We start from the raw sequence: 16,560 nt of genomic DNA on the forward strand, positions 1-16,560 counted from the left end.
CTTAACCATTCCAGCTACTGCCATGAGCATTTGCCTTAGGAAAAAAATGTGTTTTGAATAATCACTTCCAGTATTTGGGATGATTTTCAACAATTCTACCAGCCTAACTATGAAGTTATATTATCTAGGAGGCCTCTAGTTCTTATTTTTAATCTTTGTACCTTCGAGTAGCTTCTTACCTCTGTAACTCACTCCCACAGTAATATTTCAGGAGAAGCCAGATTCTCTGGACTATTGGTTAAATTCTTTTAAATGGCAGTGTTTGTTATGAAAAGACTTTTCATTCTTCTGGTCCCTTCACTGGAAACAGCTAGAAAGTACAAGTTTTGATTACAGTTGCTTAAACACCAGTTTTGAAATGTCTTTCATTTGCTTGAGCAATAAATTTGTTGCTCAATCATACTATCAAATTGAAAACAAGAGGAAAGGAAAGTCAACCTAACCTAACCCAAAAGGGGAACATGTTTCCTGGGATGAGAATGTGTCAAAGGCAGCATAGCATGACCTAACACTTCTGTGTAATCGTGGTTGTATCATGTGTTATGGGTAAATTATCTGTTTTGTAAGTTAGTCCAGTGTGTGCTTCTTCAACTAACTGTGAAAGCATTCTTGAAAGACCATGAAACCTTATTATTCTAATTACCAACACAACGGATTGATAAATGAATGATGAGGCCAGGTATTATTGTCATTAAATAGACCTCGCTCAATTATTTATCAATGAGTCTGGGGTTACAGCTCAGAGAGCTGTGCATATTGTAGCACGGTTTGCTTGAGCTCTGAGACCTGAAGACCAGATTACAGTCTTGGCGGGTGGCTTTTGTTGAATGCAATTCAAGGGGGTGGTACACATTTGTTTCAGTCAGACATTTGGATGGTTTGAGGCCAACAGATATTCAAAGTTTATCCACAAAAGCCTATTTCATTTTAACTATGTAGAAAAATCTCTTTAATTTATTCAGATAAATACAAATGAGTAGGAGAATGGATTAGCTGTAGAAAATCATATATGTAAAGATGTTTTCTTGCATCTTAGTGTTCTAAAGACTGTTCTTTATTTTCTTAGATTCTGCTATCTGTCATGGACACTTCAGTGTTCTGTATTGATCAATGTTTATCTTCATATGAGATTTGTTTTTGTATCTTGTTTCTAATTGTACAATGAAATATGTTTTCTGGTTAAGGAATACGTTATCAAGGAGGATAGAATTGGGTGATACTAGTTTTTTTCCATCCTGAAATCATGCCAGCTCATTGCAAAGGTCAGCCCTCAAAATAGTATTAAGGCATGCCCTCTTCTTGAGTCTCTGATACCTTGCAGCCCAATGTCCCTTCTTGAAGGCCTGTCACCTGCAAGAGTACTTTCTTACATCCTATGAGCATCAGATATGGGGGATGAAGAATCTCTTCTTGCTAAACAATTATTCTTGGTCCACCCTCTGCCCCCTGGCTTTATTTTAAACCCATCCCCAACATATCTGATGAGTTGAGTCTAGTAATTCTGTCTTCAGTGGGCTATGGGGAGCAGGGATTAGCTAAAATGGCTGTTCAGGGACCTCTTTGGTATAAAACTTGGGTGGGGGGTGCTGGCAGGGATCTCTCAGAGAATGAAGGAGGGGATAGAGCATTACAGAAGAAAAGAAATTCATACCTGAGATTATGTAATAGATAATAGAGTCTGGACTTTGTTTAAAAACCAGAATCTAAGATATGTATGTTGAGGCTAGGGCGGGGTAGTAATTGAAAGAGAAATATGAAACTATACCTAGCGTCAAGGAAAACTAACAGTAATTGAAGAGACAAAAATAAAACTTGTTTATATTGTTCAAAGGAAAATGATATTTATAACATCTGACAAAAACTTTATTAATGCCATGTAGACAGGGTTTTATATTATTAACTGAGTTTATAATTAATTTTGTACTGATTTTAATTTGACTGTTACCTTGGCTTCCTTCTCTGTCTCTTAAGTTTTGCTAGTTTAATGTTCATGAGCTCACAATATTAAAAATCTTGGTAGAAATATGGAGTAGCTGTTTCTTTACATCCTGTTTAGAACAAAGTTGTGCTTTCGAATTGACCACTTATCTAGAAAGTGATATAAATCTAATAAGCAAAACTGGATGTCTTTTAAATTATCTGTTAAATAACTAGAGCAGTGGAGATGTCCTGAAAATGAGCACTTTATTACATTTGAAAAACAAATTTTAATTTTACTACTAAGAAGAATTTCCATTTCTCTATTTATATGTGTTCATTATTCTAGAGATTAATATGATAACTCCTACGTATACTTAGTTTTATGAATTTCAAAATTCTTGATGCCAAATAACTGAAGTATAGTAAATTCTGCCGTAACATGATGTATGGGTTCCTAAAAATCCCGACACTATGCAAAATTGGGCAATAAAAACACATTTTACTAAAAAAATGGGGATAGGCACACAATACCTAGAAACATCACTAGTGGCACATTACAAAAAATATGGGAATTTAGTAACAATGACAGCAATATTTTACACATGTTAATGGTTAAGAAATTTACAATAAATATGGCAGTTTACTTTGAAAAAGACCTAACGTTCCCTGTGGAAGTTGGCCTTCAAAAGGGTGCAGCTTGTGAGTTTTTGAGAAGTGTTGGGAGGAGAGTCGTTGTTGTCCCAGTTGTGAGCAGGTGGGGCTTTTCTACCTGTGTGGGGAAGTGCGGTAGCTGATGGATATGGTATGTGGATTTTGTGTATTCCTACGCTGCTTGATTTAGCTGGGTGCAGTTTTCTGCATTTACCTGGTATTTCTTGTGGATAGAATCACATATAAGCAAATCCCAAACTTGTGTTATGATCAAATTGTTCCGTAATATATCAATCACGTTAGAACAAGGTCATAGTTTCAAAACCGGCATTGCCGTAGAATTGACTGTGTAATAATCCCTTCAACACGTTCCCATCTATGATCCCACCTTGTTCTTGCCACCATCTTAGCAAGCAGGGGTGCGATTGCCTGACCATTTGTTTGTTTTCTGGGAAATCTTGACCTATTAAAAGCCACACAGTTCCTGAGGAAACCTGTGTCAGACCTTGCCTAGGTCTGTGTGAGTCTGAGTCAGGTGTGCTTTCCTCTGAAAAATCAGACACTCATGTATGTGGGACAAAGAGCATCAGAAACATGGGCAAGATCATAGAGACAGATCCCAGAGACTGGATTAGAACCCAACTTGCTTGATTTTCTGCTTAGAGGCTTCAGTTCACCATTTTAGAAAGTGCCTGCTGGCTGCCACCCTCCCTCCTGTCTTATCACCTCTAAAAGACATTGTTAATGCTTAGATAGGATGTATTTTCTTCATTGCATGGATCTAAAAACCCAGCCATGAGAACTTAGTTTTTAATTTTTGCCATTGCTTTATTGGATATTTTAGAATGTGCAAAAGATTTTAGAAATTGTTTTTCAACTAATTTTACCAGCACAGAGGTAGTGTCAAACGTCAGGGTGTTTGACAACAAGGCCAGTCTAGTCTATCAATTGAGTTTCAGAGAAGATTAATGATAAAGGGTGCAATCTCAAAGTCTGGGAATGACTTTGCTTTCAAGCATTAATTATTGTGGAAAATAAAATTATTAGATACTCCCTTGTCTACATCTACCCCAAACTATGTCAATCGGCTCTATTTCTAGAAGGTTTACATTTATTAAACACTCCCTGTGGTCAATGCAATGGTCAATGCTATGGAAGCTACAACAAGACAAGATATTGTGTCCGCTATCAGGAAACTGATTTGGGAGTTCTGTTTGATGACCGAAGAGAATCTTTACCACTGTGCCTATATTTTTATGCCAGAATATGGGTGGGTGCACATGTACAGGTGAATAATGAGGCCCCACTCCCTAGTATTCGTTAAGTTAGCAGGTGTGTGCTGTTTTTTTGGTCACCGTGTATTGCAAAATTCTGAGTTTGGCACTGATACTAAGGAACATCTTACAAAAAAAATTCCCCACTGACCCTTCTTTTTTTTTTCTTTTTGAAACAGAATCTCACTCTGTTGCCCCAGGCTAGAGTGCAGTGGCACAATCACAGCTCACTGCAACCTCCGCCTCCCAGGTTCAAGTGATCCTCCTGCCTCAGCTTCCCCAGTAGCTGGGACTACAGGTACACACCACCACGCCTGGTCGATTTTTGTATTTTTAATAGAGGCAGGGTTTCACCATGTTGGCCAGGGTGGTCTCGAACTCCTGACCTCAAGTGATCCACCCACCTTGGCTTCCCAAAGTGCTGGGATTACAGGTATGAGCCACTGTGCCTAGCCAGACCCTTCATTTTTAAAAGTTGACTTTATATGTTAATAGGAGTTTAATTATACTCATATGTTGAAGGGTCTTGTCTGTAAAACCACATATTCCAGGAGCCATCCAACTGAGGACAGCATTGCACTTGTGGAACCACAATCCAGGCTTGGGTTATCTGTTTCTATCATGACAGAGGCTACTCCATCACTTAAACTATATGTTCTGCAGCCCCCGAGAGCTGAAGACAAGCCTGGATTGCCTCTATTTGTAATTTTCTTTTTTGTAAATTTTTTTTGGTAAATTGTTTTTCTAACAAACAACAAAAATGACTGTCCCAGTCAGTTCAAGCTGATAGAACAAATGGCCATAGACCGGGTGGCTTAAACAACAGGCATTTATTTCTCACAGTGCTAGAGGCTGAAAGTCTAAAATCGAAGTGCCAGCATGGTCGGGCTCTGGCAAGGGCCTTCTCCCAGGTTGCAGATGGCTGGCTCCTTGTGTCTTCATGTAGTGGAAGCAGGGCTAGCTAGCTCTCTGGCCACTACTTACAAGGGCACTAATTCCATTCATGAGGGTTCTACCCCCATGGCCAATTACCTCCTAAAGACCCCACCTCCAAATACCATCATGTTGGAGATTAGATTTCAACATACAGATTTGGATAGGGACAAAAACATTCAGTCTATAACAATGATCAAATAAGGTTACAAAAATTGTAGTGTATGTAGCATGCTTGCATTATGTTTTGATGAATTAATGTTTTTTATTATGCATACCAAAGAAACTAATGCAACTGCTGTAAATGTATAAATATTTGGGAGTAATGTTAAAGTTTACATTTAAAGCCCTTTCAAAATGTGAGGCCGAAAGTATTCCTTTTCTCTCTCTTTCTCTTCTCAACCCCATTTACTTTACAGAATGATTTTTCTGTTTTAAGTCATAATTGCTTTTTTTTACAGGATTAAGTACCAGGTCATTAAGTGTGTTCTATGTCAGTTTGACCTAACCGCTCTGCCCTTTTCTTTTTTCTAAAGGAATTCTTTAAAAAGAAGAAGAGGAAGTATTTTAAAATAAACATTTGACTGCCAGAATGTGATGTAAACTTCAGATTCAATTCTACACTTGATAGAAATGAAAAGAACTAGTGTTCTCTATTTTGACATTTAGCATCAATTCCCTTTCAGTGATTCCAGCTGATTAGTAGGTGAGACTAAAATATCTTACTCTTCCTGGTCAGCATTTAAAAATTTAAACATGGATTGAAAATCTCTAGGTTATGAAATACAGTCTAGGTTCACCTGTGAAGGATCTAGAAGAAATAAGACTGCAGACCTGGTAAATTCAAATGTCCACTACTTCTATATTCTAGTCATTGCAACTCACCTCCTTTTATCCCTTATGTTATTTTTATTTTCTCAGGGAGGCAAAAAAATTTGTGAGTGAAAATGAAGGGGCTCTTGGGAAAGGAAAAGGAAAACGGTGGTTTGCATTTAAGATGATGATGGCCAAGGTAGGTATTTTTATAGTTGTCTGGTTTATGGCATATTGCCTCTAAGAAGAACATTGGTTCTTTTCTAAAGGGGTGAAAAAAATCTTACATTTTGTATATATAAAACACAAATACTCATACAGTATATACACAGTATATCTGTGGTATTGAAATTTACAGGGGAGATTTAAAAAATTGTTCTTAGAAGAGTTAAAATGAAAAATAAGTCAAGAAATACAGATTTATGGCAAAAGACTTACTTGTGTGACTTTAGCACTTCCAAATATAAAAGATTGCATCCTTTTTCATTTTCATTCTCTGGAAGTGAAGGGGTTCTGGTCAAGTTGTTTTTCTCAAAGTATCTGTATAGTTTTTTTCTACCAGGAACATCAACTATACATTGGACAGAAAATAAGAAAACAATAAATGATATACTGATACAAATATAGATTTTGGGGAAAGACAGAAAAGCAACTAACATTTATTTAACACTTACTATGTGCCAAGCACTGAATTGAATTCTTTTATAAAGTTATATTTAATTCTTACAGTAAAGTAGGAACATAGATATTATTATCTCCTCTTTATAAATGTTATACCAACTGTAAGCTAAATGTATTCCCATAAAGTTTTGTGAATAAAGTTCATATATCCTAACTTTCATATATATATATACTCACATACAATAGATTAATTTTGTCTGTTTCTACAGTTTAAATAAATTGAATCATATAGTATCTATGCATTTGCTTCTGGCTTCTTTGATGCAATGTTATGTTCACAAGATATATCCATGTTGTTGTGGGAGTTATAGTTCATTTTTATTCATGTGTTGTAGTCTATTGTATAAAGATGCTGTGACAATGTATTTACCCATTCTATTGTAGATGGACATTTGGGCTGTTTCTAGTTATGAGTAATCTTTTTTTTTTGTTCATTTTTAAAATTAACTCATACACAATTACTTGTCTTCTGGTTTGTTGAAACAATAGTGCAGACATTTGCTACAACAATGACTGTTAAAATGGCTGGCCACAAAATCTCCAGCAATACATTAATCCGAAGGGCATTCTTGATGAAGTTGACTAATTTTGCCATTTTCATCCACCTTATAGTATTTCAGGACAGCCAGCTTACCTTCCTTTTCTTATGCTTATTCTTCTTTGGAGTGGTGTAAGACTTCTTCCTTTTCTTAGCACCACCATGAAGTCTCAACACAAGATGAAGAGTAGACTCCTTTTGAATGTTGTACCCAGACAAAGCACATCCATCTTCCAGTTTCTTGCCAGCAAAGATCAGTCTTTGCTGATCAGTAGAAATTCCTGTCTTATCCTAGATCTTGGACTTTGCATTTTCTATTGTATCCAAGGGTTCAAACTCCAGAGTGATGGTCTTTCCCATAAGGGTTTTTAAAGAAAATCTGTGTTTTGGTGGTGGTTCCACTGCAGAAGGCAGATGGGAAAAAAAGCGTGGGTGATCTTTTGAACTTCAGACTTGTCTCATGCTATTATTTAGACAATAGTGCCTGTCCAGCTCCCACTTCATCCCAGCATTTGCATACATGCAAAATTCTCTGCCACATTCTCATTCTTCCTGGTGTCCTCTTGACCATGGATGACCCAACATTGGAGTTAAATAGAAAGAAGGCCTTTTGCAAAATGATTTTATGACTTGTTGTCTTCTCTTTCAATTAAGCTGACCAATCTGCCTCTACCAGAATGCAGTGTCTCATGTCATAGAACTTACCGTCTTGTATTGAACTCACCTATTTGTACACAGACTATCCTAGTAGATCAGAAGGCTTTCAAGACAGGACCTGGAAATAAAAGACAGAAAATAAAATTTATTTTGTTTATTATTTTTATTATTTATTTTATTTAATTATTCATATTGAGTCCTTCATACAATGAAAACTAATTAAACACATACTCTGTTCCAATCACCCTATTATGTGCTAATCCCCTGCTTTCTTATTGTCTTATATAATAAATAGCTGTTTCTGAGAGGCCAGCATATTTTCCATAAAACAGGGGATTGATAAACATTTTTTTGTTGAATTAAATTGGTCTGGGGTTAGTGGAGAACAGGGAAACAAGTGAAATCTACTGTTTCCCCCTTTGACTAGAAAGTAGTATTTGCTGCCAGAGAGACATTTCCAAGCTTACTGCATTGTAATGTTTTGAGGTGGGGGATAAACATCTTAACAAATCAAGAGGTTGGACTTTACTGTTGTATTTGACTTTCTTTTCAGAAATGGGCAAAATTCCTCCGTGATTTTGAGAACTTCAAAGCTGCGTGTGTCCCATGGGAAAATAAAATCAAGGCTATTGAAAGTAAGTGCTCATCAGATCTCAGGTGGAGAAGGTTGTCTTAGAGAAGTATCTCATAAGCTTATCAGATGCCTTTGTCAGTTTCTGGACTTTTGGGAAGACTGGAAACAAACAAACAAACAAACAAAAACCAAATAAACAAAAACTTTGTTTATGCCTGCTTTCGTCACTGTGAAGATTTGCTAGCACTTACCAAGGACAATACTGGGGACCCCACTCTCATGTTCTACCTTAGTCCAAAACATTACCATTCTAACCTGGTTTTCTCTCCTATACAGGGAAGTCACTATTGTGCACAATGACATTGAATCATCTTACTTGGAAGGCAGAGATTTTATTTTGGCAATGAACATGACATTGAGAATATATACTCTCATGAATGTTAGACAGTAATCAAAATGAACAATGTTTTAACAAGTGAAGAAGTCTTAGTCTGGGCGCAGTGGCTCACGCCTGTAATCCCAGCACTTTGGGAGGTTGAGGTGCGCAGATCACTTGAGGTCAGGAGTTCGAGACCAGCCTGGCCAGCGTGGTGAATCCCCGTCTCTACTAAAAGTACAAAAAATTAGCCAGGCCTGGTGCAAAAGCCTGTAGTCCCAGCTACTCAGGAGGCTGAGGCAAGAGAATCACTTGAACCCGAGAGGCGGAGGTTGCAGTGAGCTGAGATCACACTACTGCACTCCAACCTGGGTGACACAGCCAGACTCTGTTTCAAAAAAAAAAAAAAAAAAGAAAGAAAGAAAGAAAGAAAGAAAAAAAGCGAAGTCTTAAAACCTCATTTTCAAATCTCTGAAGTAGAATAAGCAATAGTCATCCAGGAGCTTGCTATCTGAATATTCACATTGTGCCTTTATTTTGTAGAATATTCATAGGAAGGAAGGAAGGAAGGAAGGAGAATATAGCCAATCAAAAACCTATTTAGTTCAGTGCTTTAGGCTTAGAATAAGGCAAATAAACATTTTAAAATATTGTAAATAAAAATAGTAAATTGTTTTTTAAAATAATAATCTAAAACAAGGGATAACATTTCAAACAATTTTGAGCACAATCTTGCCATATTCTGGTTTCTAACGGTTTCAACTAGGATCTGATTTTCATCCATTCCTCTCTAGATTGGAGGCAGGTTTTCCTGCTGGTTAAGTGTGGCGTTGTATAATTAAAATGGAGGCTCCATAGGGAGATAACACAGCTGATGGATAGCTTGCTGATATGATTGGGCATGTTTTAGGAGTGGCTAACCCTCGGTTCCCTGTCTCTCAGTATCAGATGGCAATTATTAAGTGGCAATGAATTAAAATACATCAGCTCATTAATTGTATCCCCTTCCACACATTCCCAGTGCCATTTCTTTCTTGCTTTAATTTCCTCCTTAACACTTACCGCTATCTAAAATGCTATATCTTTAATTTAATTTTTGATGTAATCTTAATTCATTTTATGTTCATTTCTCCCAATAGATGGGAAATTTAGTTTTGTTCACTCCTGCATTCCACTTGGCACTTAATAAATATGTATTGAATAAAATTACAGACAAACTCGCTAAATGTCTACCAATCTGGGAAAAAAAGAAAGGAATTTAGATACATCAAAACAGAGAAGACATCATGGATTTCTTAGGTTTCAACTGTACAGCTCAAATGTGGTAGGTTGAGAGGCATTGAAAAACAAAAGGCCATTTGGAGCATTACGGTCCTGATACAATATATATGGTAAGAACTCTGAATTTGGTCTTTGCTTTGCTACAGATTAGCTGTTTGACTTCGAGCCAGTCATTTAACTCCTCTGGACCTCAGTCTACTAATTTGTAAAATTATAGGGCTGAGTCTTGATCAGTTGTTAGATAAATCCCAAGAAATTTGTAATTAATGATGGGTAAATATATACATTTGAAAATTATTTTTAAAGCACACTAGAGCAGGTTCCAGCCTATCCTAATAGTAATATCATGCTCATTTGTGTTCCAATAGGCTATAGCCAGTGAAACAAAAACAGACAGAATTATTTTTATTGCCAGAAATTGCATGCAGCAAGAGTTACACATATGACCACCATCCATCATGAGTGTCATAGTAGAAAAGACAGATTGAGAGCTATCCAATAATAACCTTCAGTTATCTCCTCTCTTCTTCTCTTCTTCTAGTAAATTTGGAAAGCCACGCTGGAAAATTGAGGCAAATGTAGATTATTTTTCTTTCCATATATAATTTATGATTTGATTAGTTTGTCATGACTTCTTCACTGTTAATGGTGCTTTGTCTCAACTGTGAAGAACTGAGCTTCATTTTTTATTTTATCAATATTCACCACACCACCATTTATTGAGTACCACCATGAGTCAGATGCTCTACAAACATTGTTTCATTTAATCTTCAGTGTTCCTGCAATGTGCACATTAACCTTCCTATTTTATAGTTGTGATTAAATAACTGTCCCAGAATTAGTAGCAGAGCTGAAATATAAGGCAAAATCTGTCTGGGTTCAAAACGTATGCTTTTCCATGTGTTAGGCTGCTTTCTCCTTTAGGGAAGGTTTTATATACTTTTTCTTTTTAAATATGTTTTGCACCAGTTCATAAAAAGTATTCTATGAGGCCAATGGCAGGATGAGTAGTTATAGATTTTCTTGATCGTTATCAAGGAATTATTTTTCATTTTCTCATGTATTTACTTTTTAGTGAGTGATTTATTTAATTATATGTTTTGTATTCTATAAGATGCTTAATGTACTGATTTTAATGATAACCATGAGACTTTGGGCTATAGTATTAGTTGAAAAAATATGAAACCTATGTAAGAATATATTATTAGAGCATTGGATTGGACTATCTTATAAAAAGTGCCTTACTAAATATAGGTAAAGCATGTATCTGTGATCACCTTTGAAACTGAACTTAATGCAAAATGGGAAGAAATAGGACATGCAATGGATTTTCTAAGAGTTGAGGAATTTTGACCCCTACCACCTCTATAGTTTGGACAATCTGTTGAAATCTCTGGTTCTGTTTTCACATTTGGGGCTACTACAATATCTACAACATCTTGGGTTTAACTAGTCACTATACAAGATCATTTCCAGCTCAACATTCTATGATGTATAAGTTACAGTCAGTTTTACATGTATATGTAGGCATGTGAAATTCATTAATCATACTTTTGATTGATAAATCCTCAAAAATTTGAATGCAAAACAGATTTATACTAAGAGGGGACTATATAATTGCCTTCTCAAATTCTTTTCGAAATAAAGTTGGTTAAGTGTGTACCCTACTTATAAAATATATATTTAATTATAAAACGGATATAAATGCTTTTCTCTTAAATAAATGGCCATTTAATCTTACAAAAGGTTCAGAAGTATCATTATATTCCATTTCGACATCAGAATCATCTAATATATATCTTATTTAATCCTCAGAATAAGCCTGACATTATTGATTGACTGAGCAAATACTGGATGCCTAACATGTTTCTAGGCACTGTTGCTACTGCCAAAGACAGCAGAGACTCTACCCTCATTGATCTTACATCCAAATGTGTTAATGTGTGTATGCTTGGATGGGGAAGACAGAATATAATATAAGCAAATAAATAATGACGGTAATTGTGGATTGTAGTAAGTGGCATGGTCAAAAGAGGAGCTATTGCCTTCCATTCCCAACAGCCTTTCTAATCCACTTTGCCCCACTCTCTGCTCAATATCTAGATAATACCGAATAAGTATTTTTAAAATGTGGTTTTAAAGGAGTCCAAAATTAACAGCCTTTACTGAGTTTTCCCAAAGCTCTGTCCAATAATTTGCAGAATCAAGAGTGGGACCCAAATTAGAGTCTAAAATTCATACTGTTTCCATCTTGATTCCAGTAAGACCTAGATCTCTTTATTAGTGTGAAGTGGATTCTCACCTGATGACTCCCAACTCTGTTTCACTTAAAAAATAGATTTGATAATTCCTGCCACAGAGGATACTGTGACGTTATGCATCGCTTGGGAATACTGTGGGGTTTTACTGTCACGTCAGCCTTAAGGGGATCATGCCTAAAACTCGATGGTTGCTCCTGTGGACACATCTTATTCATCTCATTGAACTGTGTATTTTTCTGAAGCAACTGCATGTTTGTACCCCCAGGAAATATAATCTATACCCATTGTGATGCCAACATTATTATTAAGACCATAAATTTAATAATTGAATGTATTTCTAGCTGGGGATTACAAATTTTTCTCAGTATCAAAATCTACTTTTTCCTAATAGTAGATTACATAATCGAAATTATAGTTTCAGAAACCTATTTTTTTTCAGACAGGAAATAGCTTTGGATAGGCAAGCCAAAGCACAGGGCTTAAACCTTATGTTTCCTTGCTGCCCTAAGGACTCTAGAAAATACAAATCAAATTTGTCACATTTAATTCCCTACCCCTAAATAGTTTGAAAAAATTGTGCTTCATATTCTAGCCTAACATGATGGTATTTATATTGTAGTCACACAGCAGGTCATTTAATTGGTCTTTTCCCATTTACAAATACTCATATTTATCTGCTTGTCTTATTACCCATCTATTCAAGAGGAAATGATGTGTTATGACAGACTACAAATTACTTTGCCTTAATAATAAACAACCAGAAAGAGAGTTGAAATTTTAACTTTAATTTGAAAGAAACAAGAATATTCAGGAACAAGAATATGCTTAAGCATAAAGCCTCAGTTTAATACGTATCAGAGACTCTGTTTTTTTTTTGTTGTTGTTGTTTGTTTGTTTGTTTGTTTTTTGAGACAGAGTCTTGCTCTGTTGCCCAGGCTGGAGTGCAGTGGTGCAATCTCGGCTCACTGCAAACCTCTGCCTCCTGGGTTCAAGTGATTCTCCTGCCTCAGCCTCCTGAGTAGGTGGGATTACAGGCTCCTGCCACTATGCCCAGCTAATTTTTGTATTTTTAGTAGAGACGGGGTTTCAACATGTTGACCAGGCAGGTCTTGAACTCCTGACCTCGTGATCCACCTGGCTCAGCCTCCCAAAGTGCTGGGATTACAGGAGTGAGCCACCGCGCCTGGTTGAGACTCTGTTTTTATACATTAATAATTTACTATGGAAGCAGCATTTATCAGTCTGATTAAAGAAATAACAATTGGTCATTATGGGCATCAAATTTGTGAATCTGACTGACTTTAGCTGATTGATGGATATTATCTATACCTATTGTTTCAGAAACACATATTCATTGCATGTTTATTGTATATATCATAGTTTTAAGAAAATTAATTGAACTATGTTTTACTTAAAGGGCCATATAGCAGTGTGGTTAAGAGCGATCTAGATTTGGAATCAAACACCTGTAGCTCAAGACTGCCTGGTGTAGAAGCCTGGCTTCCTTGTTTACTAGCTAGGTAGCCTATAGATCTAAGTCTCTGTAAAATGGGAAAACAATAGTTTCCATTTCGTAGGGATTTGATGATCATTAAATAAGTTAATACATATAGATCAAATTGGTGTTTGAAACAATGATTCACTAAATGTTACCTATTATTAATCAACTTTTGATTCAGTCAACGACTGTGTTTAAGTTTTTGTTTCCTGATTCATAGTGGGACTAATAATGCTTAACCTCATTAAGTTCTAGTGGCAGCATAATGAGTTGATGCTGATAAAGTTCTTGGAACACATAACTGACCATCAAGATATGCTAGCTATTATTATTATTACTCATTTTGCTTCCTTACACTGCGAGATTAAGTATGTTAAAATTGCTATTCTTTTCATTTATGCTCTTTTAGTCACACTAATCAGGCATTTCTTTTTAGTGAACATCAGTTTTAGTTAACAACATCCGGTAGGGTAGAACCACTAGATAAAAGGGATAAAGAGGGAAGATTTCTTCTTTTTTATTTTTGTGTTGAGACAGGAAAAACTGGAGTTTTTATGACAACCTGTTGTTTCATTTTCTCTACTTTAAGATCTTCATTTGTTTTGTTATTGTGTTTTCTCCTCTGCTATTGACAGGTCTAGTGTGGAAGAAACTTTGTCTTCTGGATTTCTTAGTCTCTTCCACCTGTGGCTGGGTCTTTCCTATAATCATTCTAGTTTTAATGAAATCTATTGGCCTGCAATTCATTTTCTTTACACTTAGGATTCTGTAAAGACTCAACCTCCAAATAAAATAGTTGTGAAACCACTCTCAAATCTGAGAACTGGAGTTTGGAAGTTTTGGACTCTAAAGTATATTTCATTATGATGCTTAAGCATGTTGGAGGAGGGGATACTTTCTGAAACATCTTAATTCACTTCTCTCTTTTGCGTTTAAGTATATTTGTACCCTACACACAAGAAATTCATTTGTCAGGGATTGTGTGTAGGTGCTGAGAGGATGGGCCATGGCAATAATTAGAAAAACAAAAGCATAAAAAGTGAGGAAGGAAGAAAGGAATGGTGGGTTAGTATCCTATGTGCGGGATTTCATACTGGAAGATCTTACATGCGATTCCAGGGAAAAACTTACTTTGATATCTAGTGACCAAGGCTTTCCTCCAGTAAATGAGTAACTGTAATGAGTAACAAACTGTAAGTCCACTGCCTTCAATAAAACATGATGAGTGAACCTGGCTGAGCAGCCGTCAGGTAGTCGTTACCAGAGAATGTCGATAACGGCCATGAAATGGTATGAAGTCACTGGGAGCCAAGTGGGTGATCAGATGTCCTAGGAGAAGCAGACCAGTGCACCTGGTGACAGTGCTGGGCTGGGCTGAGGTAGGGTGGGGTGAGGTTGTGTATCAAAACCACATACCCTTAGAAACCTTATAGAACTCTGCACCCCTCGGCAATGTGAAATCAATCCAAATTCTCTTGTGAGCATAAAGAAAAATATTGACTTCAAAATCACTGATTTTTTCCAAAATATCCATTTAAAGATTGACTTCTTAAGTTTCTAAAAAAAACCTGCCACTGTTTTACGGGAATAAGAAAGATGGTAGGTAAAGAATAGACAAAGGGGCTGGGTGCAGTGGCTCACTCCTGTAATCCCAGCACTTTGGGAGGCTGAGGCAGGTGGATCACGAGGTCAGGAGTTGAAGACCAGCCTGGCCAACATGGTGAAACCCCGTTTCTACTAAAATTACAAAAATTAGCCAGGTGTGGTGGTGGGTGCCTGTAATCCCAGCTACTCAGGAGGCTGAGGCAGGAGAATTGCTTGAAACTGTAAAGCAGAGGTTACAGTGAGCCAAGATTGTGCCACTGCACTCCAGCCTGGGTGACAAGGGCAAAACTCCATCTCAAAACAAAACAAAAAAAGAATAGACAAAGGTCCAGAAATAGAGGTATTACTGTCCTGTGAAGCCGGCCTCATCTAAGTAAGTAGAGGCTGGAATTTGCTACCCATGAACCTTCCTTTTTCATTGATAATGCTTCCCCACTGATAATGTTTCAAAGCCAGAAGGCTCCAGAAAATCATTGGTCAATAGAGATGTTTAGCTGAATGTTAGCTGAATGGGACAGAACACATGGGCTGATGCAGCCAGGGACTGAAGGTGTTTGTTGTTTTTTCTTGGGCAACTGACAATGATAATTTGGAAGATTGGGAAAGCTAGCAACTTGGTGCTGAATCTTAAATGACCGTCAAAGAAACTTTTGCTTTTGTAAATCTATGAAATCTGAACCTAAGACTTAAACTCTTCATTTTTCTTCTTCCACTCTCTACTTTAAGAGGGTGCTTTTTTTTTCTCTCTCCCAATGAGAATTAACCAATCACTTTACTTTTCACTTCTGGGGGCAGGGGTGAGTTGACTGAACATTCTTGCCTATTGCCTATTCATTCCCCAAAGCTGAAGTGGTTTTTTAAAAGTCATGCTCATCACCCCTTCCTCTGGCCCTAATGCTTAACACCTGTCAATGACTTCTCCTTACATTTTAAATAAAATTCTCACTCTTTACCATGGGTTGAGAGGCCCCACACACTGTGGTTTGGCCTCTCCATCCTTATCTGTCACCACTTTCCCTCATTCATGTACTCCAACTGCACAGGCCTGAGTTTTATTCCTCAGTAGTCCCAAGCCCTTGCCCCTTAGGATCTTTGTTCTGGCTTTTTCCTCTGCTTGAGCTGCTCTTCCCCAGCTCAGCGTGTTGCTGTCTTTTCTTCAAACTTCAGCTCTCTGCTTAGATGACATCTCTGATGTTCTTTCCTTGACAAAACTTTCTAAAGCTACCCCTTTCAATACTTTCCCTTCCCTCCTGTAGGACCTGCTATTATCTCTATCTCTATCTCCTGTCATCTATATCTATAGCTAATGTCTATGTCTGTATCTCTATCTCTCTATCTTTCTATGTATCTTACATATTTGTTGTATCCATAGCTCACTAAAATGTAAGTTCTATTATAGCAGCACCTGTATCTATGACATTGTGCTTCACATGTAAGATAATTTCTGGCATAAGATGTGTGGAGTGAATGAATGAATTTCAGCTTTTATACCATCCCT

The 16,560-nt window shown here is 36.9% G+C and overlaps 1 protein-coding gene and 1 pseudogene across 1 annotated transcript in view; one reads left to right on the plus strand and one right to left on the minus strand.

Moving 5' to 3' along the window:
- TMC1 (transmembrane channel like 1) overlaps positions 1–16,560 on the plus strand; it is a gene marked incomplete at its 5' end in the record, with an annotated part of 194,750 nt that overhangs the window by 92,932 nt on the left and 85,258 nt on the right. Inside the window, 2 exons of the mRNA XM_055350074.2 lie at positions 5,700–5,790; positions 8,021–8,102. Of these exons, the coding sequence (XP_055206049.2) occupies positions 5,700–5,790; positions 8,021–8,102 (173 nt within the window). The remainder of the gene's footprint in view (positions 1–5,699; positions 5,791–8,020; positions 8,103–16,560) is intronic.
- On the minus strand, positions 6,731–7,968 carry LOC109028148 (ubiquitin-ribosomal protein eS31 fusion protein-like; annotated as a pseudogene).

Source organism: Gorilla gorilla, chromosome 13 (genome assembly GCF_029281585.2).
Source record: "Gorilla gorilla gorilla isolate KB3781 chromosome 13, NHGRI_mGorGor1-v2.1_pri, whole genome shotgun sequence".
Classification (NCBI taxonomy): domain Eukaryota; kingdom Metazoa; phylum Chordata; class Mammalia; order Primates; family Hominidae; genus Gorilla; species Gorilla gorilla.